The sequence below is a fragment of the Scyliorhinus torazame genome, chromosome 24 (assembly GCF_047496885.1).
Source record: "Scyliorhinus torazame isolate Kashiwa2021f chromosome 24, sScyTor2.1, whole genome shotgun sequence".
In the NCBI taxonomy this organism is placed as follows: Eukaryota; Metazoa; Chordata; class Chondrichthyes; order Carcharhiniformes; family Scyliorhinidae; genus Scyliorhinus; species Scyliorhinus torazame.
This window is the reverse complement of record NC_092730.1, coordinates 10,723,930-10,751,530: the sequence shown is the minus strand read 5'-3', so window position 1 is coordinate 10,751,530 and position 27,601 is coordinate 10,723,930. Positions and strand designations below refer to the sequence as shown.

At 59.1% G+C, this 27,601-nt stretch overlaps 2 protein-coding genes across 2 annotated transcripts in view; one reads left to right on the top strand and one right to left on the bottom strand.

The window, feature by feature from the left end:
• Positions 1-290: 290 nt before the first annotated feature.
• On the bottom strand, positions 291-25,670 carry LOC140399877 (alpha-actinin-2-like). Its single transcript, XM_072489343.1, has 8 exons — positions 25,533-25,670; positions 22,616-22,798; positions 14,423-14,557; positions 14,090-14,269; positions 11,155-11,301; positions 7,009-7,074; positions 5,580-5,738; positions 291-1,400 (listed from the first exon to the last, which is right to left on the bottom strand). The coding sequence occupies exons 1-8, from the start codon at positions 25,590-25,592 to the stop codon at positions 1,242-1,244; spliced, it is 1,089 nt and encodes a 362-aa protein (XP_072345444.1). The 5' UTR covers positions 25,593-25,670; the 3' UTR covers positions 291-1,241.
• A 685-nt stretch (positions 25,671-26,355) lies between these two features.
• LOC140400191 (alpha-actinin-2-like) overlaps positions 26,356-27,601 on the top strand; it is a 38,965-nt gene continuing 37,719 nt past the window's right edge. The window contains 1 exon segment of the mRNA XM_072489659.1: positions 26,356-26,370. Within this exon segment, the coding sequence (XP_072345760.1) occupies positions 26,356-26,370 (15 nt within the window).

Sequence of the window (27,601 nt, the reverse complement as noted above, 5' to 3'; positions counted from 1 at the left end):
GAGACGCCCCCCCCATCCCGGCATCATACCAGGTGGGTGGCTGTCTAGCCTCCCGTGTGAGGCCAAATTCCCAGCCTCATAAATCAGGTAAGGGCCAGGCTCCAATGAGGCCTACAGCGTGCCAACAGCTGGATCACACAGCCCGCAGACACTCAGGACAGGCCCAGGCTCAATCTGAGGCCTACCTGAAGTGGATGCGAGGCGGGGTAATCTACCCGGCCTTGCTCTCGCTCGACCGCCGATCCGGAGACAACGCACTCGAACGCCGGAGAAAACAAACAAACTCCCAGTGGTTTAAAGGATAGTTTAATTTCCTCCACATAGACATTTGCAAAATCTGACATCCCCAATGACATCCTCCCCCGCCCCCTCGCCGCTCGATTCCTTCATGTCTGCGCTGGATAACAGCCCCCTTGGCTTCGAATGTTTGGGGTTGCAGTGAATCGCCGATTCAGGGTTTGGGTGTGCAGGCCGTCCAGAAGCGGGATCCAACTGGATTCAATTCAGGGAAGATCGGAGGAGACCGGGTTAAACCCCCGCGGACGCGTGCCCCCCAATCGTTCGCATTGCCAAAGGGTGCGCTGGGTCGGGTATATGGCAACTTGGTGGGAGGAGGAGTTGGTGGATGTGGAGAGCGACAGAGAATGTTCAAGGAGAAGGGAGAGAGAGAGAGAGAGATGGAGAGAGGGAGACAGAGACAGAGAGAGAGAAAAACGGAGGGAGAGAGATGGAGAGAGAGAGAGAGAGAGAAAAACGGAGGGAGAGAGATGGAGAGAGAGACAGAGAGAAAAACGGAGGGAGAGAGAGGGAGATGGAGAGTCAACGGCAAAGAGAGAGACAGAGCGAGACAGAGAGAGAGACAACGAACGTGAGAGCCAGAGTGTGGGGCTGCCATTCCTCTGGGAATCTCGGCATCGGCGTTGCAGGGTGGGGCTTGCGCGAGGCATTCCTGATGCACCGTCCTTTGAGGAATGGCTGACGCAGGTCACAGTAAGGTTAAGCAAACGGGCGAGAGGGGCAGTCCGCCTCCTTCTGGAACCTTCCAGGACCAAATGCGGGGAAGTGACATCACTGGACCCCAAGAACGGGAGAGGTAAAGGCCGGGACCTTTATATCGGACGCACAGGGTGGGAAACGAGGAGCCGAGGGAGGGGGGGGGGGGGTTTGGCGACTTGTCTGAAGGTGGGGGGGGCGGTTACGAGAGAAGAGAGGCTATCTAGGTAAAGCAGAGAGGTGAACATTCACAGGTCACTCTCCCCGTACAGTGCACTAGAGAACGAGATGTAATCCAGGGCCCCAGAAACCCCGTCCGCCCCTGTGTAGGTGGTCATCCGCGAGATACAATACTCGGCCTGTTCTGGAGGTAGCTCCCGGCGCAGTTCTTCAACCGTGATGTAGTTCTGTCAGGGCACAGAAAAAACGTCAGATCCCCCGTCACAGAGGATAAAGCACCCCCCTCCCTCTACACTGTCCCCCAACAAACACTCCCAGGACAGGTACAGCACGGGGTTAGATACAGAGTAAAGCTCCCTCTACACTGTCCCCACCAAACACTCCCAGGACAGGTACAGCACGAGGTTAGATACAGAGTAAAGCTCCCTCTACACTATCCCATCAAACACTCCCAGGACAGGTCCGCATGGGGTTAGATACAGAGTAAAGCTCCCTCTACACTGTCCCCATCAAACACTCCCAGGACAGGTACAGCACAGGGTTAGATACAGAGTAAAGCTCCCTCTACACTGTCCCCCAACAAACACTCCCAGGACAGGTACAGCACGGGGTTAGATACAGAGTAAAGCTCCCTCTACACTGTCCCCATCAAACACTCCCAGGACAGGTACAGCACGGGGTTAGATACAGAGTAAAGCTCCCTCTACACTATCCCATCAAACACTCCCAGGACAGGTACGGCACGGGGTTAGATACAGAGTAAAGCTCCCTCTATACTGCCCCCATCAAACACTCCCAGGACAGGTACAGCACGGGGTTAGATAGCGAGTGAAGCTCCCTCTGCACTGTCCCCATCAAACACTCCCAGGACAGGTACTGCACGGGGTTAGATACAGAGTAAAGCTCCCTCTATACTGTCCCCATCAAACACTCCCAGGACAGGTCCGCATGGGGTTAGATACAGAGTAAAGCTCCCTCTACACTGTCCCCATCAAACACTCCCAGGACAGGTACAGCACAGGGTTAGATACAGAGTAAAGCTCCCTCTACACTGTCCCCCATCAAACACTCCCAGGACAGGTACAGCACGGGGTTAGATACAGAGTATAGCTCCCTCTACACTGTCCCCATCAAACACTCCCAGGACAGGTACAGCACGGGGTTAGATACAGAGTAAAGCTCCCTCTACACTGTCCCCATCAAACACTCCCAGGACAGGTACAGCACGGGGTTAGATACAGAGTAAAGCTCCCTCTACACTGTCCCCATCAAACACTCCCAGGACAGGTACAGCACGGGGTTAGATACAGAGTAAAGCTCCCTCTACACTATCCCATCAAACACTCCCAGGACAGGTACGGCACGGGGTTAGATACAGAGTAAAGCTCCCTCTATACTGCCCCCATCAAACACTCCCAGGACAGGTACAGCACGGGGTTAGATAGCGAGTGAAGCTCCCTCTGCACTGTCCCCATCAAACACTCCCAGGACAGGTACTGCACGGGGTTAGATACAGAGTAAAGCTCCCTCTATACTGTCCCCATCAAACACTCCCAGGACAGGTCCGCATGGGGTTAGATACAGAGTAAAGCTCCCTCTACACTGTCCCCATCAAACACTCCCAGGACAGGTACAGCACAGGGTTAGATACAGAGTAAAGCTCCCTCTACACTGTCCCCCATCAAACACTCCCAGGACAGGTACAGCACGGGGTTAGATACAGAGTATAGCTCCCTCTACACTGTCCCCATCAAACACTCCCAGGACAGGTACAGCACGGGGTTAGATACAGAGTAAAGCTCCCTCTACACTGTCCCCATCAAACACTCCCAGGACAGGTACAGCACGGGGTTAGATACAGAGTAAAGCTCCCTCTACACTGTCCCCATCAAACACTCCCAGGACAGGTACAGCACGGGGTTAGATACAGAGTAAAGCTCCCTCTACACTGTCCCCATCAAACACTCCCAGGACCGGTACAGCACGGGGTTAGATACAGAGTAAAGCTCCCTCTACACTGTCCCCATCAAACACTCCCAGGACAGGCACAGCACGGGGTTAGATACAGAGTAAAGCTCCCTCTACACTGTCCCCATCAAACACTCCCAGGACAGGTACAGCACGGTGTTAGATACGGAGTAAAGCTCCCTCTACACTGTCCCCATCAAACACTCCCAAGACAGGTACAGCACGGGGTTAGATACAGAGTAAAGCTCCCTCTACGCTGTCCCCATCAAACACTCCCAGGACAGGTACAGCACGGGGTTAGATACAGAGTAAAGCTCCCTCTACACTGTCCCCATCAAACACTCCCAGGACAGGTACAGCGCGGGGTTAGATACAGAGTAAAGCACCCTCTACACTGTCCCCATCAAACACTCCCAGGACAGGTACAGCACGGGGTTAGATACAGAGTAAAGCTCCCTCTACACTGTCCCCATCAAACAATCCCAGGACAGGTACAGCACGGGGTTAGATACAGAGTAAAGCTCCATCGACACTGTCCCCATCAAACACTCCCAGGACAGGTACAGCACGGGGTTAGATACAGAGTAAAGCTCCCTCTACACTGTCCCCATCAAACACTCCCAGGACAGGTACAGCACGGGGTTAGATACAGAGTAAAGCTCCCTCTACACTGTCCCCATCAAACACTCCCAGGACAGGTACAGCACGGGGTTAGATACAGAGTAAAGCTCCCTCTACACTGTCCCCATCAAACACTCCCAGGACAGGTACAGCGCGGGGTTAGATACAGAGTAAAGCACCCTCTACACTGTCCCCATCAAACACTCCCAGGACAGGTACAGCACGGGGTTAGATACAGAGTAAAGCTCCCTCTACACTGTCCCCATCAAACAATCCCAGGACAGGTACAGCACGGGGTTAGATACAGAGTAAAGCTCCATCGACACTGTCCCCATCAAACACTCCCAGGACAGGTACAGCACGGGGTTAGATACAGAGTAAAGCTCCCTCTACACTGTCCCCATCAAACACTCCCAGGACAGGTACAGCACGGGGTTAGATACAGAGTAAAGCTCCCTCTACACTGTCCCCATCAAACACTCCCAGGACAGGTACAGCACGGGGTTAGATACAGAGTAAAGCTCCTCTACACTGTCCCCATCAAACACTCCCAGGACAGGTACAGCACGGGGTTAGATACAGAGTAAAGCTCCCTCTACACTGTCCCCATCAAACACTCCCAGGACAGGTACAGCACGGGGTTAGATACAGAGTAAAGCTCCTCTACACTGTCCCCATCAAACACTCCCAGGACAGGTACAGCACGGGGTTAGATACAGAGTAAAGCTCCCTCTACACTGTCCCCATCAAACACTCCCAGGACAGGTACAGCACGGGGTTAGATACAGAGTAAAGCACCCTCTACACTGTCCCCATCAAACACTCCCAGGACAGGTACAGCACGGGGTTAGATATAGAATAAAGCTCCCTCTACACTGTCCCCATCAAACACTCCCAGGACAGGTACAGCACGGGGTTAGATACAGAGTAAAGCTCCTCTACACTGTCCCCATCAAACACTCCCAGGACAGGTACAGCACGGGGTTAGATACAGAGTAAAGCTCCCTCTACACTGTCCCCATCAAACACTCCCAGGACAGGTACAGCACGGGGTTAGATACAGAGTAAAGCTCCCTCGACACTGTCCCCATCAATCACTCCCAGGACAGGTACAGCACGGGGTTAGATACAGAGTAAAGCTCCTCTACACTGTCCCCATCAAACACTCCCAGGACAGGTACAGCACGGGGTTAGATACAGAGTAAAGCTCCTCTACACTGTCCCCATCAAACACTCCCAGGACAGGTACAGCACGGGGTTAGATACAGAGTAAAGCTCCCTCTACATTGTCCCCATCAAACACTCCCAGGACAGGTACAGCACGGGGTTAGATACAGAGTAAAGCTCCCTCTACACTGTCCCCATCAAACACTGCCAGGGCAGGTACAGCACGGGGTTAGATACAGAGTAAAGCTCCTCTACACTGTCCCCATCAAACACTCCCAGGACAGGTACAGCACGGGGTTAGACACAGAGTAAAGCTCCCTCTACACTGTCCCCATCAAACACTCCCAGGACAGGTACAGCACGGGGTTAGATACAGAGTAAAGCTCCCTCTACACTGTCCCCATCAAACACTCCCAGGACAGGTACAGCACGGGGTTAGATACAGAGTAAAGCTCCCTCTACACTGTCCCCATTAAACACTCCCAGGACAGGTACAGCACGGGGTTAGATACAGAGTAAAGCTCCCTCGACACTGTCCCCATCAAATACTCCCAGGACAGGTACAGCACGGGGTTAGATACAGAGTAAAGCTCCCTCTACACTGTCCCCATGAAACACTCCCAGGACAGGTACAGCACGGGGTTAGTTACCTTGTCTGAAGCCAGGATTTTGAAGGAAGCCATGACTTGTTCAGCGGTGTCTGTCTCGGCCGTCTCGCGGGTCATGAAGTCAATGAAGGCTTGGAAGGTCACAACACCTGTGTTGTTGGGGTCAACGAGGGTCATGATACGGGCAAACTCGACCTCTCCCTGTGAGGTGGAGGATAGAGAGAATATTGAATGTCAACAAGCTCAGCCAACATGGCCGCCTGCACTCCCACAGCCAACATGGCCGCCCTCACCCTCACAGCCAACATGGCCGCCCGCTCCCCCGCAGCCAACATGGCCGCCCTCACCCTCACAGCCAACATGGCCGCCCTCACCCCCACAGCCAACATGGCCGCCCACTCCCCGCAGCCAACATGGCGCCCGCACCCCCGCAGTCAACATGGCCGCCCGCTCCCCCGCAGTCAACATGGCCGCCCTCACCCCCACAGCCAACATGGCCGCCCTCACCCCCACAGCCAACATGGCCGCCCTCACCCCCACAGCCAACATGGCCGCCCTCACCCCCACAGCCAACATGGCCGCCCTCACCCCCACAGCCAACATGGCCGCCCACTCACCGCAGCCAACATGGCGCCCGCACCCCCACAGCCAACATGGCCGCCCGCTCCCCCGCAGTCAACATGGCCGCCCTCACCCCCACAGCCAACATGGCCGCCCTCACCCCCACAGCCAACATGGCCGCCCTCACCCCCACAGCCAACATGGCCGCCCTCACCCCCACAGCCAACATGGCTGCCCGCTCTCCCACAGCCAACATGGCCGTCCACAGCCAACATGGCCGCCCTCACCCCCACAGCCAACATGGCCGCCCGCTCCCCCGCAGTCAACATGGCAGCCCACAGCCAACATGGCCGCCCTCACCCCCACAGCCAACATGGCGCCCGCACCCCCGCAGTCAACATGGCCGCCCGCCCCCCTACAGCCAACATGGCTATCTTCGCAGTCAGCATAGACCCCCTCAGCCACGATGGCCGCACGCAGATTCCTTGCCATGACTGGGCAACTACTTTTCGGTAGTCAACTACTTTCGCCTCCCTCAAAAGGGCGGGGGGGGGGGGGCGGTTATTGAGCGCGCTCTTCGGTGGATCATTTCCACTGTCCCAAAAGACAGCAAACTCCGACCTCTCGCAAACCCCCCTTCTCCCCCCCCCCCCCCCCCCCGCCCCACCCCTCGGCCCTCCGCGCCAAACCCTGCGCCTCCCACCAGTCCCCGGTGGGGCGAGGGTGCAGCCCAAACTCTGCAGGGTCTGAAGTCCGGGGAGTTCTGGTCAGCGAGACTCCCCGACGGCCATCGTTTCAACCGGTCCGAGGCCCAGACAGCGAGGCCGGAAGGATCTAAACCCTGGTCTCCGTCACGGAGGGCGGACACGTGGGAGATAGTTCAGGGGCATCGCGCGCGGTTCTGATTTACCAGGTCGTAGCCCATGGAGATGAGACAGGCTCGGAAATCATCAGGCTCCATCTTGCCGTTCCTCTTCTGCGTTCCGCCAACAGGTCGAGTGGGATTTTTAAAAGAAAGAGAAATCAGGATGAGTAATCGATCATCTTCAATCTCATATCGTCACTTGATTCAACTACACGGGGAGTGGGGAGAACGTGGGACTCGCTCCCACGGGGAGTGGGGAGAACGTGGGACTCGCTCCCACGGGGAGTGGGGAGAATGTGGGACTCGTTCCCACGGGGAGTGGGGAGAATGTGGGGCTCGCTCCCACGGGGAGTGGGGAGAATGTGGGACTCGCTCCCACGGGGAGTGGGGAGAATGTGGGGCTCGCTCCCACGGGGAGTGGGGAGAATGTGGGACTCGCTCCCACGGGGAGCGGGGAGAATGTGGGACTCGCTCCAACGGGGAGTGGGGAGAATGTGGGACTCGCTCCCACGGGGAGTGGGGAGAATGTGGGACTCGCTCCCACGGGGAGTGGGGAGAATGTGGGACTTGCTCCCACGGGGAGTGGGGAGAATGTGGGACTCGCTCCCACGGGGAGTGGGGAGAATGTGGGGCTCGCTCCCACGGGGAGTGGGGAGAATGTGGGACTCGCTCCCACGGGGAGCGGGGAGAATGTGGGACTCGCTCCAACGGGGAGTGGGGAGAATGTGGGACTCGCTCCCACGGGGAGTGGGGAGAATGTGGGACTCGCTCCCACGGGGAGTGGGGAGAATGTGGGACTCGCTCCCACGGGGAGTGGGGAGAATGTGGGACTCGCTCCCACGGGGAGTGGGGAGAATGTGGGACTCGTTCCCACGGGGAGTGGGGAGAATGTGGGACTCGCTCCCACGGGGAGTGGGGAGAATGTGGGACTCGTTCCCACGGGGAGTGGGGAGAATGTGGGACTCATTCCCACGGGGAGTGGGGAGAATGTGGGACTCGCTCCCACGGGGAGTGGGAGAGAATGTGGGACTCGCTCCCACGGGGAGTGGGGAGAATGTAGGACTCGCTCCCACGGGGAGTGGGGAGAATGTGGGACTCGCTCCCACGGGGAGTGGGGAGAATGTGGGACTCGCTCCCGTGGGGAGTGGGGAGAATGTGGAACTCGCTCCCACAGGGAGTGGGGAGAATGTGGGACTCGCTCCCACGGGGAGTGGGGAGAATGTGGGACTCGCTCCCACGGGGAGTGGGGGAGAATGTGGGACTCGCTCCCACGGGGAGTGGGGAGAATGTGGGGCTCGCTCCCACGGGGAGTGGGGGAGAATGTGGGACTCGCTCCCACGGGGAGTGGGGAGAATGTGGGACTCGCTCCCACGGGGAGTGGGGAGAATGTGGGACTCGCTCCCACGGGGAGTGGGGAGAATGTGGGACTCGCTCCCACGGGGAGTGGGGAGAATGTGGGACTCGCTCCCACGGGGAGTGGGGAGAATGTGGGACTCACTCCCACGGGGAGCGGGGAGAATGTGGGACTCGCTCCAACGGGGAGCGGGGAGAATGTGGGACTCGCTCCCACGGGGAGTGGGGAGAATGTGGGACTCGCTCCCACAGGGAGTGGGGAGAATGTGGGACTCGCCCCCACTCATTCACTAACTCCCGTATCACTCTCTCTCGTCTCCCAATCTCTCTCCCTCTTCCCCCGTCTCGCACTCTCTCTCCCCGTCCTGCATTCTCCCATCTCGCTCTCCCTCCAACGCTCCCTCTCCCGCCTCGCACTCTCTCTCTCTCTCTCTCTCGTCTCGCACTCTCTCTCCTGTCTCTCTCTCGCACTCTCTCTCTCCCGTCTCGCTCTCTCTCTCCCGTCTCTCTCTCGCAATCTCTCTCCCTCTACTCCTTCTCGCACTCTCTCTCGCCCGTCCTGCATTCTCCCATCTCGCTCTCCCTCTATCGCTCCCTCTCCCGCCTCGCTCTCTCTCTCGCGCACTCTCTCTCCCGCACTCGCTCCCTCTCTCCCGTCTCGCACTCTCTCTCCCGTCTCGCACTCTCTCTCTCCCGTCTCGCACTCTCTCTCTCCCGTCTCGCACTCTCTCTCTCCCGTCTCGCACTCTCTCTCTCCCGTCTCGCACTCTCTCTCTCCCGTCTCGCACTCTCTCTCTCCCGTCTCGCACTCTCTCTCTCTCTCTCTCCCGTCTCGCACTCTCTCTCTCTCTCTCTCCCCGTCTCGCACTCTCTCTCCCGTCTCGCACTCTCTCTCTCTCCCGTCTCGCACTCTCTCTCTCTCCCGTCTCGCACTCTCTCTCTCTCCCGTCTCGCACTCTCTCTCTCTCCCGTCTCGCACTCTCTCTCTCTCCCGTCTCGCACTCTCTCTCTCTCCCGTCTCGCACTCTCTCTCTCTCCCGTCTCGCACTCTCTCTCTCTCCCGTCTCGCACTCTCTCTCTCTCCCGTCTCGCACTCTCTCTCTCTCCCGTCTCGCACTCTCTCTCTCTCCCGTCTCGCACTCTCTCTCTCTCCCGTCTCGCACTCTCTCTCTCTCCCGTCTCGCACTCTCTCTCTCTCCCGTCTCGCACTCTCTCTCTCTCCCGTCTCGCACTCTCTCTCTCTCCCGTCTCGCACTCTCTCTCTCTCCCGTCTTGCACTCTCTCTCTCTCTCCCGTCTCGCACTCTCTCTCTCTCCCGTCTCGCACTCTCTCTCTCTCCCGTCTCGCACTCTCTCTCTCTCCCGTCTCGCACTCTCTCTCTCTCCCGTCTCGCACTCTCTCTCTCTCCCGTCTCGCACTCTCTCTCTCTCCCGTCTCGCACTCTCTCTCTCTCCCGTCTCGCACTCTCTCTCTCTCCCGTCTCGCACTCTCTCTCTCTCTCCCGTCTCGCACTCTCTCTCTCTCTCCCGTCTCGCACTCTCTCTCTCTCCCGTCTCGCACTCTCTCTCTCTCCCGTCTCGCACTCTCTCTCTCTCCCGTCTCGCACTCTCTCTCTCTCTCCCGTCTCGCACTCTCTCTCTCTCTCCCGTCTCGCACTCTCTCTCTCTCCCGTCTCGCACTCTCTCTCTCTCCCGTCTCGCACTCTCTCTCTCTCCCGTCTCGCACTCTCTCTCTCGCTCTCCCGTCTCTCTCTCGCAATCTCTCCCGTCTCGCACTCCCACTCTCTCCCGTCTCGCACTCCCACTCTCTCCCGTCTCGCACTCCCACTCTCTCCCGTCTCGCACTCCCACCCTCTCCCGTCTCGCACTCCCACCCTCTCCCGTCTCGCACTCCCACCCTCTCCCGTCTCGCACTCCCACTCTCTCCCGTCTCGCACTCCCACTCTCTCCCGTCTCGCACTCCCACTCTCTCCCGTCTCGCACTCCCACTCTCTCCCGTCTCGCACTCCCACCCTCTCCCGTCTCGCACTCCCACTCTCTCCCGTCTCGCACTCCCACTCTCTCCCGTCTCGCACTCCCACTCTCTCCCGTCTCGCACTCCCACTCTCTCCCGTCTCGCACTCCCACTCTCTCCCGTCTCGCACTCCCACTCTCTCCCGTCTCGCACTCCCACTCTCTCCCGTCTCGCACTCCCACTCTCTCCCGTCTCGCACTCCCACTCTCTCCCGTCTCGCACTCCCACTCTCTCCCGTCTCGCACTCCCACTCTCTCCCGTCTCGCACTCTCTCCCGTCTCGCACTCTCTCCCGTCTCGCACTCTCTCCCGTCTCGCACTCTCTCCCGTCTCGCACTCTCTCCCGTCTCGCACTCTCTCCCGTCTCGCACTCTCTCCCGTCTCGCACTCTCTCCCGTCTCGCACTCTCTCCCGTCTCGCACTCTCTCCCGTCTCGCACTCTCTCCCGTCTCGCACTCTCTCCCGTCTCGCACTCTCTCCCGTCTCGCACTCTCTCCCGTCTCGCACCCTCTCCCGTCTCGCACCCTCTCCCGTCTCGCACCCTCTCCCGTCTCGCACCCTCTCCCGTCTCGCACCCTCTCCCGTCTCGCACCCTCTCCCGTCTCGCACCCTCTCCCGTCTCGCACCCTCTCCCGTCTCGCACTCTCTCCCGTCTCGCACTCTCTCCCGTCTCGCACTCTCTCCCGTCTCGCACTCTCTCCCGTCTCGCACTCTCTCCCGTCTCGCACTCTCTCCAGTCTCGCTCTCCCCCGTCCCGCACTCGCTCCCTCTCGGCCCGCACACTCTCCCTCTCCCCTCCTCCGCCTCCCCCTCCCCATCTCCTCACTCTGTCGAAGTGGTTGAAGGAGGCTCGGAACTCGTTCAGCTGTTCCTGGCTGATTCCTTTCGCATCCCGGGTCAGGATTTGATTCTCCACCTCGTTGATGGTCCGGGCGATGGTCGTCAGCAGCTGTTCCCATCCCACCCGGATGTGCTGAGCGGGGAGGCGGGGGGGAGGGGGGAGGAAAAGGAGAAATATCAGTCAGTGGAACACCCATTCACAGATCGAGCCCACCAGATTCTTCAATCTCAATCCAAGCTGCAGAGTCAGGATCAACCACTCCCACACGGTGAAGAAGATTCAAGGATTTGATAGGAGGGGGCTGAATGGGCCTCCTCCTGTTCCTGTGTAACAGTCTCGAGGAGGGGGCTGAATGGGCCTCCTCCTGTTCCTGTGTAGCAGGCTCGAGGAGGAGGGGGCTGAATGGGCCTCCTCCTGTTCCTGTGTAACAGGCTCGAGGAGGGGGCTGAATGGGCCTCCTCCTGTTCCTGTGTAACAGGCTCGAGGAAGGGGCTGAATGGGCCTCCTCCTGTTCCTGTGTAACAGGCTCGAGGAGGAGGGGGCTGAATGGGCCTCCTCCTGTTCCTGTGTAACAGGCTCGAGGAGGGGGCTGAATGGGCCTCCTCCTGTTCCTGTGTAACAGGCTCGAGGTGGGGGCTGAATGGGCCTCCTGTTCCTGTGTAACAGGCTGGAGGAGGGGGCTGAATGGGCCTCCTCCTGTTCCTGTGTAACAGGCTCGAGGAGGGGGCTGAATGGGCCTCCTCCTGTTCCTGTGTAACAGGCTCGAGGAGGGGGCTGAATGGGCCTCCTCCTGTTCCTGTGTAACAGGCTCGAGGAGGAGGGGGCTGAATGGGCCTCCTCCTGTTCCTGTGTAACAGGCTCGAGGAGGGGGCTGAATGGGCCTCCTCCTGTTCCTGTGTAACAGGCTCGAGGAGGGGGCTGAATGGGCCTCCTCCTGTTCCTGTGTAACAGGCTCGAGGAGGGGGCTGAATGGGCCTCCTCCTGTTCCTGTGTAACAGGCCCGAGGAGGGGGCTGAATGGGCCTCCTCCTGTTCCTGTGTAACAGGCTCGAGGAGGAGGGGGCTGAATGGGCCTCCTCCTGTTCCTGTGTAACAGGCTCGAGGAGGGGGCTGAATGGGCCTCCTCCTGTTCCTGTGTAGCAGGCTCGAGGAGGGGGCTGAATGGGCCTCCTCCTGTTCCTGTGTAACAGGCTCGAGGAGGAGGGGGCTGAATGGGCCTCCTCCTGTTCCTGTGTAACAGGCTCGAGGAGGGGGCTGAATGGGCCTCCTCCTGTTCCTGTGTAACAGGCTCGAGGAGGGGGCTGAATGGGCCTCCTCCTGTTCCTGTGTAACAGGCTCGAGGAGGGGGCTGAATGGGCCTCCTCCTGTTCCTGTGTAACAGGCTCGAGGAGGGGGCTGAATGGGCCTCCTCCTGTTCCTGTGTAACAGGCTCGAGGTGGGGGCTGAATGGGCCTCCTCCTGTTCCTGTGTAACAGGCTCGAGGAGGGGGCTGAATGGGCCTCCTCCTGTTCCTGTGTAACAGGCTTGAGGAGGGGGCTGAATGGGCCTCCTCGTGTTCCCTGGTGACAGGCTCGAGGAGGAGGGGCTGAATGGGCCTCCTCCTGTTCCCTGGTGACAGGCTCGAGGAGGAGGGGGCTGAATGGGCCTCCTCCTGTTCCTGTGTAACAGGCTTGAGGAGGGGGCTGAATGGGCCTCCTCCTGTTCCTGTGTAACAGGCTTGAGGAGGGGGCTGAATGGGCCTCCTCCTGTTCCTGTGTAACAGGCTTGAGGAGGGGGCTGAATGGGCCTCCTCGTGTTCCCTGGTGACAGGCTCGAGGAGGAGGGGGCTGAATGGGCCTCCTCCTGTTCCCTGGTGACAGGCTCGAGGAGGAGGGGGCTGAATGGGCCTCCTCCTGTTCCTGTGTAACAGGCTCGAGGTGGGGGCTGAATGGGCCTCCCCCTGTTCCCGTGTGACAGGCTCGAGGAGGAGGCTGAATGGGCCTCCTCCTGTTCCTGTGTAACAGGCTCGAGGAGGGGGCTGAATGGGCCTCCTCGTGTTCCTGTGTAACAGGCTCGAGGAGCGGCTGAATGGGCCTCCTCCTGTTCCTGTGTAACAGGCTCGAGGAGGGGGCTGAATGGGCCTCCTCGTGTTCCCTGGTGACAGGCTCGAGGAGGAGGGGGCTGAATGGGCCTCCTCCTGTTCCTGTGTAACACGCTCGAGGAGGAGGGGGCTGAATGGGCCTCCTCCTGTTCCTGTGTAACAGGCTCGATCAGGGGGCTGAACGGGCCTCCTCATGTTCCCTGGTGACAGGCTCGAGGAGGAGGGGGCTGAATGGGCCTCCTCCTGTTCCTGTGTAACAGGCTCGAGGAGGGGGCGGAATGGGCCTCCTCCTGTTCCTGTGTAACAGGCTCGAGGAGGGGGCTGAATGGGCCTCCTCGTGTTCCCTGGTGACAGGCTCGAGGAGGAGGGGGCTGAATGGGCCTCCTCCTGTTCCTGTGTAACACGCTCGAGGAGGAGGGGGCTGAATGGGCCTCCTCCTGTTCCTGTGTGACAGGCTCGAGCAGGGGGCTGAATGGGCCTCCTCCTGTTCCTGTGTGACAGGCTCGAGCAGGGGGCTGAATGGGCCTCCTCCTGTTCCTGTGTAACAGGCTCGAGGAGGAGGCTGAATGGGCCTCATCCTGTTCCTGTGTAACAGGCTCGAGGAGGGGGCTGAATGGGGCCTCCTCCTGTTCCTGTGTAACAGGCTCGAGGAGGAGGGGGCTGAATGGGCCTTGGCTGGAAACAGGTGCCCACACTCCCTCCTCGAATGACACAGAGAGAACCCAATTGGGTTTTGAGAACAATCCGGAAGCTCCCATCGTCACTTCTCCGGCGCCGTGTCCTTACCCTTTGAACCACAACCTCTGCGTTGCCCGTCTGAACCCTCGCTCATCACACTTACCTCCATGGTATAGCTGGTGTGCTTATTGTCGAAAATGAGCGCCTCTTGGATGAGTTGATGATCCCCTTCCAACTTGTCAATGTTTGACTTGTAGTTGATGATATTCTGTTCGTACTGTTTCAGATGGTTCATTTGATCCTCCAGGGAGCCGGTGATGTCAATGGAAATGTGACCGATTTCCTGAAATACACAAACCTCCAGTCAACAGATAGCCCTCGACAGCAAGTGTCCATCCATTCGCTCCCCAGCGCACTCTGGGTCCGACATCGCCTCGTTCTCCCAGGACAGCGAGGTACGGCACGGGGTTAGACACAGGACAGATCGCTCCCTTACCTCCATCTTGGTTTGTATCCATGGACCAATGACGTTGGCCTGTGCGGCAAACTGGCGACGCAGCCGTTCGTTGGCCTGTTGGCGGGCCAGTTCCTCCTGTAACGTTTGGTCTCGGTGGGGCACAAGGGTCTTCACCTGTGGACAGGCCAACAGAATTAGAAACTCTGGACAGGGAACAACGCACCACCAGCTGACCACCCAGCCCACTGAGTCTCTGCTGGTCACCGAGATCCCAAACTCACTGCCAACTCCCCAAAGCCCTGTATCAAACCCCCAACTAATCCCACTGCCCCGCTCACTCCCCATAGCCCTGTATCAAACCCCAAACTAATCCCACTCTCTCCCCATAGCCCTGTATCAATCCCCCAACTAATCCCACTGCTCCGCTCTCTCCCCATAGCCCTGTATCAATCCCCAAACTAATCCCACTGCCCCGCTCTCTCCCCATAGCCCTGTATCAATCCCCCAACTAATCCCACTGCCCCGCTCTCTCCCCATAGCCCTGTATCAATCCCCCAACTAATCCCACTGCCCCACTCTCTACCCGTAGCCCTGTATCAATCCCCCAACTAATCCCACTGCCCCGCTCTCTCCCCATAGCCCTGTATCAAACCCCAAACTAATCCCACTCTCTCCCCATAGCCCTGTATCAATCCCCCAACTAATCCCACTGCCCCGCTCTCTCCCCATTGCCCTGTATCAATCCCAAACTAATCCCACTGCCCCACTCTCTCCCCATAGCCCTGTATCAATCCCCCAACTAATCCCACTGCCCCGCGCCCTCCCCATAGCCCTGTATCAATCCCCCAACTAATCCCACTGCCCCGCTCTCTCCCCATAGCCCTGTATCAATCCCCCAACTAATCCCACTGCCCCGCTCTCTCCCCATAGCCCTGTATCAATCCCCCAACTAATCCCACTGCCCCGCTCTCTCCCCATAGCCCTGTATCAAACCCCAAACTAATCCCACTCTCTCCCCATAGCCCTGTATCAATCCCCCAACTAATCCCACTGCCCCGCTCTCTCCCCATAGCCCTGTATCAAACCCCAAACTAATCCCACTGCCCCGCTCACTCCCCATAGCCCTGTATCAAACCCCAAACTAATCCCACTGCCCCGCTCTCTCCCCATAGCCCTGTGTCAAACCCCAAACTAATCCCACTCTCTCCCCATAGCCCTGTATCAATCCCCCAACTAATCCCACTGCCCCGCTCTCTCCCCATAGCCCTGTATCAAACCCCAAACTAATCCCACTCTCTCCCCATAGCCCTGTATCAATCCCCCAACTAATCCCACTGCCCCGCTCTCTCCCCATAGCCCTGTATCAATCCCAAACTAATCCCACTGCCCCACTCTCTCCCCATAGCCCTGTATCAATCCCCCAACTAATCCCACTGCCCCGCGCCCTCCCCATAGCCCTGTATCAATCCCCCAACTAATCCCACTCTCTCCCCATAGCCCTGTATCAATCCCCAAACTAATCCCACTGCCCCGCTCTCTCCCCATAGCCCTATATCAATCCCAAACTAATCCCACTGCCCCGTTATCCCCATAACCCTGTATCAACCCCCAAACTACTCCCACTGCCCCGCTCTCTCCCCATAGCCCTGTATCAATCCCAAACTAATCCCACTGCTCCGCTCTCTCCCCATAGCCCTGTATCAATCCCCAAACTAATCCCACTGCCCCGCGCCCTCCCCATAGCCCTGTATCAATCCCCCAACTAATCCCACTCTCTCCCCATAGCCCTGTATCAATCCCCAAACTAATCCCACTGCCCCACTCTCTCCCCATAGCCCTGTATCAATCCCAAACTAATCCCACTGCCCCGCTCTCTCCCCATAGCCCTGTATCAATCCCCAAACTAATCCCACTGCTCCGCTCTCTCCCCATAGCCCTGTATCAATCCCAAACTAATCCCACTGCTCCGCTCTCTCCCCATAGCCCTGTATCAATCCCCAAACTAATCCCACTGCTCCGCTCTCTCCCCATAGCCCTGTATCAATCCCCAAACTAATCCCACTGCCCCGCTCTCTCCCCATTGCCCTGTATCAATCCCCAAACTAAACCCACTACCCCGCTCTCTCCCCATAGCCCTGTATCAATCCCCAAACTAATCCCACTGCCCCACCCTCTCCCCATAGCCCTGTATCAATCCCCAAACTAATCCCACTGCCCCACTCTCTCCCCATAGCCCTGTATCAATCCCCCAACTAATCCCACTGCCCCGCGCCCTCCCCATAGCCCTGTATCAATCCCCCAACTAATCCCACTCTCTCCCCATAGCCCTGTATCAATCCCCAAACTAATCCCACTGCCCCGTTATCCCCATAACCCTGTATCAACCCCCAAACTACTCCCACTGCCTCGCTCTCTCCCCATAGCCCTGTATCAATCCCAAACTAATCCCACTGCTCCGCTCTCTCCCCATAGCCCTGTATCAATCCCCAAACTAATCCCACTGCCCCGCGCCCTCCCCATAGCCCTGTATCAATCCCCCAACTAATCCCACTCTCTCCCCATAGCCCTGTATCAATCCCCAAACTAATCCCACTGCCACTCTCTCCCCATAGCCCTGTATCAATCCCCAAACTAATCCCACTGCTCCGCTCTCTCCCCATAGCCCTGTATCAATCCCAAACTAATCCCACTGCTCCGCTCTCTCCCCATAGCCCTGTTTCAATCCCCAAACTAATCCCACTGCTCCGCTCTCTCCCCATAGCCCTGTATCAATCCCCAAACTAATCCCACTGCCCCGCTCTCTCCCCATAGCCCTGTATCAATCCCCAAACTAATCCCACTGCTCCGCTCTCTCCCCATAGCCCTGTATCAATCCCCAAACTACTCCCACTGCCCCGCTCTCTCCCCATAGCCCTGTATCAATCCCAAACTAATCCCACTGCTCCGCTCTCTCCCCATAGCCCTGTATCAATCCCAAACTAATCCCACTGCCCCACTCTCTCCCCATAGCCCTGTATCAATCCCCAAACTAATCCCACTGCCCCGCTCTCTCCCCATAGCCCTGAATCAATCCCCAAACTAATCCCACTGCCCCACTCTCTCCCCATAGCCCTGTATCAATCCCCAAACTAATCCCACTGCTCCGCTCTCTCCCCATAGCCCTGTATCAATCCCCAAACTAATCCCACTGCTCCGCTCTCTCCCCATAGCCCTGTATCAATCCCCAAACTAATCCCACTGCTCCGCTCTCTCCCCATAGCCCTGTATCAATCCCCAAACTACTCCCACTGCCCCGCTCTCTCCCCATAGCCCTGTATCAATCCCAAACTAATCCCACTGCTCCGCTCTCTCCCCATAGCCCTGTATCAATCCCCAAACTAATCCCACTGCCCCGCGCCCTCCCCATAGCCCTGTATCAATCCCCCAACTAATCCCACTCTCTCCCCATAGCCCTGTATCAATCCCCAAACTAATCCCACTGCCACTCTCTCCCCATAGCCCTGTATCAATCCCCCAAACTAATCCCACTGCTCCGCTCTCTCCCCATAGCCCTGTATCAATCCCAAACTAATCCCACTGCTCCGCTCTCTCCCCATAGCCCTGTATCAATCCCCAAACTAATCCCACTGCTCCGCTCTCTCCCCATAGCCCTGTATCAATCCCCAAACTAATCCCACTGCCCCGCTCTCTCCCCATTGCCCTGTATCAATCCCCAAACTAAACCCACTACCCCGCTCTCTCCCCATAGCCCTGTATCAATCCCCAAACTAATCCCACTGCCCCACCCTCTCCCCATAGCCCTGTATCAATCCCCAAACTAATCCCACTGCCCCACCCTCTCCCCATAGCCCTGTATCAATTCCCAAACTAATCCCACTGCCCCGCTCTCTCCACATAGCCCTGTATCAATCCCCAAACTAATCCCACTGCCCCGCTCTCTCCCCATTGCCCTGTATCAATCCCCAAACTAATCCCACTGCCCCGCTCTCTCCCCATTGCCCTGTATCAATCCCCAAACTAAACCCACTACCCCGCTCTCTCCCCATAGCCCTGTATCAATCCCCAAACTAATGTCACTGCCCCGCTCTCTCCCCATAGCCCTGTATCAATCCCCCAACTAATCCCACTGCCCCACTCTCTCCCCATAGCCCTGTTTCAATCCCAAACTAATCTCACTGCCCCGCTCTCTCCCCATAGCCCTGAATCAATCCCCAAACTAATCCCACTGCCCCACTCTCTCCCCATAGCCCTGTATCAATCCCAAACTAATCCCACTGCCCCGCTCTCTCCCCATAGCCCTGTATCAATCCCCCAACTAATCCCATTGCCCCACTCTCTCCCCATAGCCCTGTTTCAATCCCAAACTAATCTCACTACCCCCGCTCTCTCCCCATAGCCCTGAATCAATCCCCAAACTAATCCCACTGCCCCACTCTCTCCCCATAGCCCTGTATCAATCCCAAACTAATCCCACTGCCCCACTCTCTCCCCATAGCCCTGTATCAATCCCAAACTAATCCCACTGCCCCGCTCTCTCCCCATAGCCCTGTATCAATCCCCCAACTAATCCCATTGCCCCACTCTCTCCCCATAGCCCTGTTTCAATCCCAAACTAATCTCACTGCCCCGCTCTCTCCCCATAGCCCTGAATCAATCCCCAAACTAATCCCACTGCCCCACTCTCTCCCCATAGCCCTGTATCAATCCCAAACTAATCCCACTGCCCCGCTCTCTCCCCATAGCCCTGTTTCAATCCCAAACTAATCCCACTGCTCCGCTCTCTCCCCATAGCCCTGTTTCAATCCCAAACTAATCTCACTGCCCCGCTCTCTCCCCATAGCCCTGAATCAATCCCCAAACTATTCCCACTGCCCCACTCTCTCCCCATAGCCCTGTATCAATCCCAAACTGATCCCACTGCCCCGCTCTCTCCCCATAGCCCTGTATCAATCCCCATCAAATCCCACTGCCCCACTCTCTCCCCATAGCCCTGGATCAATCCCCAAACTAATCCCACTGCCCCGCTCTCTCCCCATTGCCCTGTATCAATCCCCAAACTAAACCCACTACCCCGCTCTCTCCCCATAGCCCTGTATCAATCCCCAAACTAATGTCACTGCCCCGCTCTCTCCCCATAGCCCTGTATCAATCCCCCAACTAATCCCACTGCCCCACTCTCTCCCCATAGCCCTGTTTCAATCCCAAACTAATCTCACTGCCCCGCTCTCTCCCCATAGCCCTGAATCAATCCCCAAACTAATCCCACTGCCCCACTCTCTCCCCATAGCCCTGTATCAATCCCAAACTAATCCCACTGCCCCGCTCTCTCCCCATAGCCCTGTATCAATCCCCCAACTAATCCCATTGCCCCACTCTCTCCCCATAGCCCTGTTTCAATCCCAAACTAATCTCACTACCCCGCTCTCTCCCCATAGCCCTGAATCAATCCCCAAACTAATCCCACTGCCCCACTCTCTCCCCATAGCCCTGTATCAATCCCAAACTAATCCCACTGCCCCGCTCTCTCCCCATAGCCCTGTTTCAATCCCAAACTAATCTCACTGCCCCGCTCTCTCCCCATAGCCCTGTATCAATCCCCAAACTAATCCCACTGCTCCGCTCTCTCCCCATAGCCCTGTTTCAATCCCAAACTAATCCCACTGCCCCACTCTCTCCCCATAGCCCTGTATCAATCCCAAACTAATCCCACTGCCCCGCTCTCTCCCCATAGCCCTGTATCAATCCCCCAACTAATCCCATTGCCCCACTCTCTCCCCATAGCCCTGTTTCAATCCCAAACTAATCTCACTGCCCCGCTCTCTCCCCATAGCCCTGAATCAATCCCCAAACTAATCCCACTGCCCCACTCTCTCCCCATAGCCCTGTATCAATCCCAACTAATCCCACTGCCCCCGCTCTCTCCCCATAGCCCTGTTTCAATCCCAAACTAATCTCACTGCCCCGCTCTCTCCCCATAGCCCTGTATCAATCCCCAAACTAATCCCACTGCTCCGCTCTCTCCCCATAGCCCTGTTTCAATCCCAAACTAATCTCACTGCCCCGCTCTCTCCCCATAGCCCTGAATCAATCCCCAAACTATTCCACTGCCCCCACTCTCTCCCCATAGCCTGTATCAATCCCAAACTGATCCCACTGCCCCGCCTCTCTCCCCATAGCCCTGTATCAATCCCCATCAAATCCCACTGCCCCACTCTCTCCCCATAGCCCTGGATCAATCCCCAAACTAATCCCACTGCCCCGCTCTCTCCCCATTGCCCTGTATCAATCCCCAAACTAAACCCACTACCCCGCTCTCTCCCCATAGCCCTGTATCAATCCCCAAACTAATGTCACTGCCCCGCTCTCTCCCCATAGCCCTGTATCAATCCCCCAACTAATCCCACTGCCCCACTCTCTCCCCATAGCCCTGTATCAATCCCAAACTAATCCCACTGCCCCGCTCTCTCCCCATAGCCCTGTATCAATCCCCCAACTAATCCCATTGCCCCACTCTCTCCCCATAGCCCTGTTTCAATCCCAAACTAATCTCACTGCCCCGCTCTCTCCCCATAGCCCTGAATCAATCCCCAAACTAATCCCACTGCCCCACTCTCTCCCCATAGCCCTGTATCAATCCCAACTAATCCCACTGCCCCGCTCTCTCCCCATAGCCCTGTTTCAATCCCAAACTAATCTCACTGCCCCGCTCTCTCCCCATAGCCCTGTATCAATCCCCAAACTAATCCCACTGCCCCGCTCTCTCCCCATAGCCCTGTTTCAATCCCAAACTAATCTCACTGCCCCGCTCTCTCCCCATAGCCCTGTTTCAATCCCAAACTAATCTCACTGCCCCGCTCTCTCCCCATAGGCCCTGAATCAATCCCCAAACTAATCCCACTGCCCCACTCTCTCCCCATAGCCCTGTATCAATCCCAAACTGATCCCACTGCCCCGCTCTCTCCCCATAGCCCTGTATCAATCCCCATCAAATCCCACTGCCCCACTCTCTCCCCATAGCCCTGGATCAATCCCCAAACTAATCCCACTGCCCCACTCTCTCCCCACAGCCCTGTATCAATCCCCAAACTAATCCCACTGCCCCGCTCTCTCCCCATAGCCCTGTATCAATCCCCCAACTAATCCCACTGCCCCGCTCTCTCCCATAGCCCTGTATCAATCCCCAAACTAATCCCACTGCCCCGCTCTCTCCCCATAGCCCTGTATCAATCCCCAAACTAATCCCACTGCCCCGCTCTCTCCCCATAGCCCTGTATCAATCCCCCAACTAATCCCACTGCCCCACTCTCTCCCCATAGACCTGTATCAATCCCCCAACTAATCCCACTGCCCCGCTCTCTCCCCATAGCCCTGTATCAATCCCCAAACTAATCCCACTGCCCCGCTCTCTCCCCATAGACCTGTATCAATCCCCAAACTAATCCCACTGCCCCGCTCTCTCCCCATAGCCCTGTATCAATCCCCCAACTAATCCCACTGCCCCGCTCTCTCCCCATAGACCTGTATCAATCCCAAACTAATTCCACTGCCCCGCTCTCTCCCCATAGCCCTGTATCAATCCCCAAACTAATCCCACTGCCCCGCTCTCTCCCCATAGCCCTGTATCAATCCCCCAACTAATCCCACTGCCCCGCTCTCTCCCCATAGACCTGTATCAATCCCAAACTAATTCCACTGCCCCGCTCTCTCCCCATAGCCCTGTATCAATCCCCAAACTAATCCCACTGCCCCGCTCTCTCCCCATAGCCCTGTATCAATCCCCCAACTAATCCCACTGCCCCGCTCTCTCCCCATAGCCCTGGATCAATCCAAAATTATCCCATACAGTCCAATTTCACCGTCGTCTCCCTTTATCATAAAACGCAATAGGAGGCCATTCGGCCCATCGAGTCTGCTCCGCCATTCAATGTGATAGTGCCGGATGTGCTGATCCTCAACTCCACTTTCCCGCCCTGTCCCCACAATCCTCGAATCCGTCACTGGTTAACAATCCGTGTCTCTCTGCCTTGAACGGCCCAGCCTCTGCGGTAAAGGATTCCACAGATTCACTTCCCTCGGTCTTAAACGGGCCAACGCCCTTCGCTCTCGGATCATGCCCTCTGACCCTGGACTCTCCCACAAGGGGAAGCAGATCTCAGCCGCGATCGGTCTCTCTGCCTCGCTCTTGTCGCCAACGGGTTTGCGGCCTTGCGCGCCCCCGGGCCAGGGACTCACCTTGTCCCACTTGCCAGCGATTTCCGGGGCGGACAGGTTGGTGTAGGGGTTGATTCCGGACAGCTTAATCCCGTAGGTCTGGGCGATTTTCGTGATCTCGTTCTGGATCCCGAGAATGGCCATTCGCTCCTTATCCGCCTCTGGCAGCGTCGCTTTGAACTGCTCGTGCGCAGTGATCAAACTCTGTGTTGGGGGGGGGGGAAGCGGAGGATTATACGGGTGCGACAACTGGAGGACTTGAGGGATATTGGAGTCCCGGGGCGGGATTCTCCGATCCCGAGGCCAAGGGTTGACGCCGTCAGAAATGTCGTCGCGTTTCCCCACGGCGTCGACACGGCCCCAGGAGCAGCGATTCCGACCCCGACAGGGGTCAGCACGGCGCTGGGGCGACCCAGGCCGCTCCGGCTGCCGATCCCGGCGGGAGCCGGGCGCGGCGGGGATCCGCGCATGCGCAGCGGCTCCATCCTCCGCGCCGGCCCCCGACGCAACGGGGCGCAGGGCTACAGGGGCCGGCGCGGAAGAAAGGAGGCGCCCCCCCCCCCCAAGCCCGAGAGGCCGGCCCGCCGATCGGTGGGCCCCCCGATCGCGGGCCAGGCCACATCGGAGCAACCCCCCTCCCCCACCCCCCCCCAACCGGGGTCAGACCCCCCCCCTCCCCCCACCCCCTCACAGGCCCCCCGATCCTTCCACGCTGAGTTCCCGCCGGCGGGACTCGGGGGATTTTACGACGGCCGCTCAGCCCATCCCGGGACGAGAATCGGTGGGGGGGGGGGGGGTTCCCGGCACCAAGCCGGCGCCAATGGCGATGATTCTCCGCAGACGCGCCAGCGGCGGGGCGCGATTCACGCCAGTCGCGGGGATTCTCCGGCCCGGCCCCCGGTATCGGTAAAATTTCAGGGTTAAGAGTGTGCTCGACTGCAGTGGTCACGTGTTTTTTTTAAACTTCGGTTTTGCAGGACCGGGGCTGCTCCCAGCAGCAGGAAGGTGAAATTGCCAAAGGAATGTGATTTTCAGTCTGGGCTAATGGACTGTGGTTTGACTGGAAGAGTCCCCAGGGAATTAAATTATCAGGTATTATATGTTGGTCAGGAAATGGGTGATTGGCCTACGGGACTTGATGTGATCTAGGTCAGTCTCACATTGCTGTGTGTGGGATCTTGCTGTGTGTAAATTGGCTGCTGCGTTTCCCACATCACAACAGTGACCTCACTTCAAAAATAACTCCCTCATTGTGAGTGAGGCACTTTGGGAACGTCCCGAGGGGGGGAGAGGAGGCCGGAGAGATGGGGGGAGAGGAGCCGGAGAGATGGGGGGGGGGAGGAGTCGGAGAGATGGGGGAGAGGAGCCGGAGAGATGGGGGGGGGAGGAGCCGGAGAGATGGGGGAGAGGAGCCGGAGAGATGGGAGGAGAGGAGCCGGAGAGATGGGGGGAGAGGAGCCGGAGAGATGGGGGGGAGGAGCCGGGTAGATGGGGGAGGGGAGCCGGGTAGATGGGGGGGGAGAGGAGTCGGAGAGATGGGGGGAGGGGAGCCGGAGAGATGGGGGGGAGGAGCCGGAGAGATGGGGGGGATGAGCCGGAGAGATGGGGGGAGAGGAGCCGGAGAGATGGGGGAGAGGAGCCGGAGAGATGGGGGGAGAGGAGCCGGAGAGATGGGGGGAGAGGAGCCGGAGAGATGGGGGGGAGAGGAGCCGGAGAGATGGGGGGGAGAGGAGCCGGAGAGATGGGGGGGGAGAGGAGCCGGAGAGATGGGGGAGAGGAGCCGGAGAGATGGGGGGGAGAGGAGCCGGAGAGATGGGGGAGAGGAGCCGGAAGATGGGGGGAGAGGAGCCGGAGAGAATGGGGGGAGGAGGAGCCGGGGAGATGGGGTGGGGGGGGGGGGAGGAGAGGGAGAGGATGGGGGGGGAGAGGAGCCGGAGAGATGGGGGGAGAGGAGCCGGAGAGATGGGGGGGGAGAGGAGTGGGAGAGATGGGGGGGGAGAGGAGCCGGAGAGATGGGGGGGAGAGGAGTCGGAGAGATGGGGGGAGAGGAGTCGGAGAGATGGGGGGGGAGGAGCCGGAGAGATGGGGGGAGGAGCCGGAGAGATGGGGGGGAGAGGAGCCGGAGAGATGGGGGGAGAGGAGGGGGAGAGATGGGGGGGAGAGGAGCCGGGGAGATGGGGGGAGAGGAGACGGGAGAGATCGGGGGAGAGGAGCCGGAGAGATGGGGGGGGGAGGAGAGGAGCCGGCGAGATGGGGGAGAGGAGACGGAGAGATCGGGGGAGAGGAGCCGGAGAGATGGGGGGGAGAGGAGCCGGAGAGATGGGGGGGAGAGGAGCCGGAGAGATGGGGTGAGAGGAGCCGGAGAGATGGGGGGGGAGAGGAGCCGGAGAGATGGGGGGAGAGGAGCCGGAGAGATGGGGGGGAGAGGAGCCGGAGAGATGGGGGGGAGAGGAGCCGGCGAGATGGGGGGAGAGGAGCCGGAGAGATGGGGGGGGTGGAGCCGGAGAGATGGGGCGGGGGGGGGGGGAGGAGAGGGAGAGGAGTGGGGGGGGAGAGGAGCCGGAGAGATGGGGGAGAGGAGGAGCCGGAGAGATGGGGGGGAGAGGAGCCGGAGAGATGGGGGAGAGGAGCCGGAGAGGATGGGGGGGAGAGGAGCCGGAGAGATGGGGGGGAGAGGAGCCGGAGAGATGGGGGGAGAGGAGCTGGGGAGATTGGGGGGAGAGGAGCCGGAGAGATGGGGCGGGGGGGGGGGGGGGGGAAGGAGAGGGAGAGATGGGGGGGGGAGGAGCCGGAGAGATGGGGGGAGAGGAGCCGGAGAGATGGGGGTGGGGGAGGAGCCGGAGAGATGGGGGGGGGGGAGGGAGCCGGAGAGAGTGGGGGGGGGGGGGGGGGTGGGGGGGGAGCCGGAGAGATGGAGCGATCCTCCCGGTTGGCCTACCTGGATTTCCTCGATACTGTGAACGATGAACATGTCCTGAAGATCCTCCATGGCCCCCATCCATCCAGTTGTTGAAGGGAGCGGCACGCTTGGCAAACTCCAGGTAGAGCTGGTCAATGGTCTCCAGAGTTTCTCGTTCCGCTAAGAGATAGGGAGGGGATGTGTGAGGGAGGGAGAGTGAGAGAGTGAGTGAGAGAGTGAGTGAGACAGAGAGAGAGAGAGACCCAGAGTGAAACCGCTTCCAGGTAAGACCTGATAGAATTGAGTAGGCCCCGATTTTCGAGCTGGAAGCCTGAGGCCTACCTCCAGGGCATCCCTCCTCTCTGGGTCAGAGTGCCAGGCAATCCCACTGGTCGCAGATCGCTGGCAACGGCTGTTTACACTGGCCGCATCGTGGTAATCCAGCTCGCTGGAACACACAAGACACGCACAGGGTGAGAGGGCCAACACAAGGCACAGCAAGATCCCGCCGCGGGAAGGGGTTAAATTGCCAGGGCGGCGCACGCACACCAGCCTCACATTCCGAGCATCGTGGGGAAGACAAGGGGGTTGATCTAATCGAGGGATGAAAGGGTGCGATAGGTTCGATAGAGAGAAACTATTCCCCCTGGGGGGCGGTGGGAGAGAGGGAGAGACTGGAGGGGAGAGAGACAGAGGGAGAGAGAGAGACAGACGGGGAGGGAGTGATAGAGACAGAGGCAGAGAGAGAGAGATAGGGAGAGAGAGAGAGATAGGGGGAGAAAGAGAGAGAGACGGGGAGAGAGAGGGAGAGTGACGTGGAGTCAGAAAGAGAGAGAGAGAGAGAGATGGGGAGTTGGAGATAATGGGAATAGAAAGAGTAAAGATAGAGAGAAAGAGAGTGACTCAGCAAGGGAGGGACAGTGGGAGGGAGGGATAGAGAGAGCGAGGGAGTGACCCGGGGAGGGAGGGACAGGGAGGGATAGAGGAGAGCGAGGGAGTGACCCGGAGGGAGGGAGGTTGGGGTGAGCGACAGAGAGAGCGAGGGAGTGACCCGGAGGGAGGGAGGTTGGGGTGAGGGCCAGAGAGAGCGAGGGAGTGAGCCGGGGAGGGAGTGGCCCCGAGAGGGAGGGCAGAGAGAGGGACAGGAGAGAGAGAGGGAGTGTGGCCCGGGGAGGGAGGAGGGAGGAGAGGGACAGAGAGAGCGAGGGAGTGAGCCGGAGGGAGGGAGGTTGGGGTGAGGGACAGAGAGAGCGAGGGAGTGAGCCGGGGAGGGAGTGGCCCCGGAGGGAGGGCGGAGGAGAGAGGGACAGAGAGAGAAAGGGAGTGTGGCCCGGGAGGGAGGGAGAGAGGGACAGAGAGAGCGAGGGAGTGAGCCGGAGGGAGGGAGGTTGGGGTGAGGGGACAGAGAGAGCGAGGGAGTGAGCCGGGAAGGGAGTGCCCCGGAGGGAGGGGCGGAGAGAGGGACAGAGAGAGAAAGGGAGTGTGGCCCGGGGAGGGAGGAGGGAGAGAGGGACAGAGAGAGGCGAGGGAGGTGAGCCGGAGGGAGGGAGGTTGGGGTGAGGGACAGAGAGAGCGAGGGAGTGAGCCGGGGAGGGAGTGAGCCGGGGAGGGAGTGGCCCCCGGAGGGAGGCAGAGAGAGCGAGGGAGTGTGGCCCGGGGAGGGAGTGGCCCCAGAGGGAGGGCGGAGAGAGGGACAGAGAGAGCGAGGGAGTGTGGCCCGGGGAGGGAGTGGCCCCAGAGGGAGGGCGGAGAGAGGGACAGAGAGAGCGAGGGAGTGTGGCCCGGTGAGGGAGGAGGGAGAGAGGGACAGAGAGAGCGAGGGAGTGAGCCGGGGAGGGAGTGGCCCCGGAGGGAGGGCAAAGAGAGCGAGGGAGTGTGGCCCGGGGAGGGAGGAGGGAGAGAGGGACAGAGAGAGCGAGGGAGTGTGGCCCGGGTGAGGGAGGAGGGAGAGAGGGACAGAGAGAGCGAGGGAGTGTGGCCCGGGAGGGAGTGGCCCCGGAGGGAGGGCGAGGGGAGAGAGAGAGCGAGGGAGTGTGGCCCGGTGAGGGCAGGAGGGGAGAGAGGGACAGAGAGAGCGAGGGAAGTGAGCCCGGGGAGGGAGTGGGCCC

What these genes read in the sequence shown, in the direction of transcription:
- LOC140399877 (XM_072489343.1), bottom strand. Translation starts at nt 25,592, where the DNA reads ATGGGGGCCATGGAGGATCTTCAGGACATGTTCATCGTTCACAGTATC. An exon ending in TCGCTGGCAAGTGGGACAAG is followed by an intron (nt 14,558 to 22,615) that starts GTGAGTCCCTGG and finishes GCCTGTCCACAG; the next exon opens with GTGAAGACCCTTGTGCCCCA. An exon ending in AAATCCTGGCTTCAGACAAG is followed by an intron (nt 1,401 to 5,579) that starts GTAACTAACCCC and finishes GTGCCCTGACAG; the next exon opens with AACTACATCACGGTTGAAGA.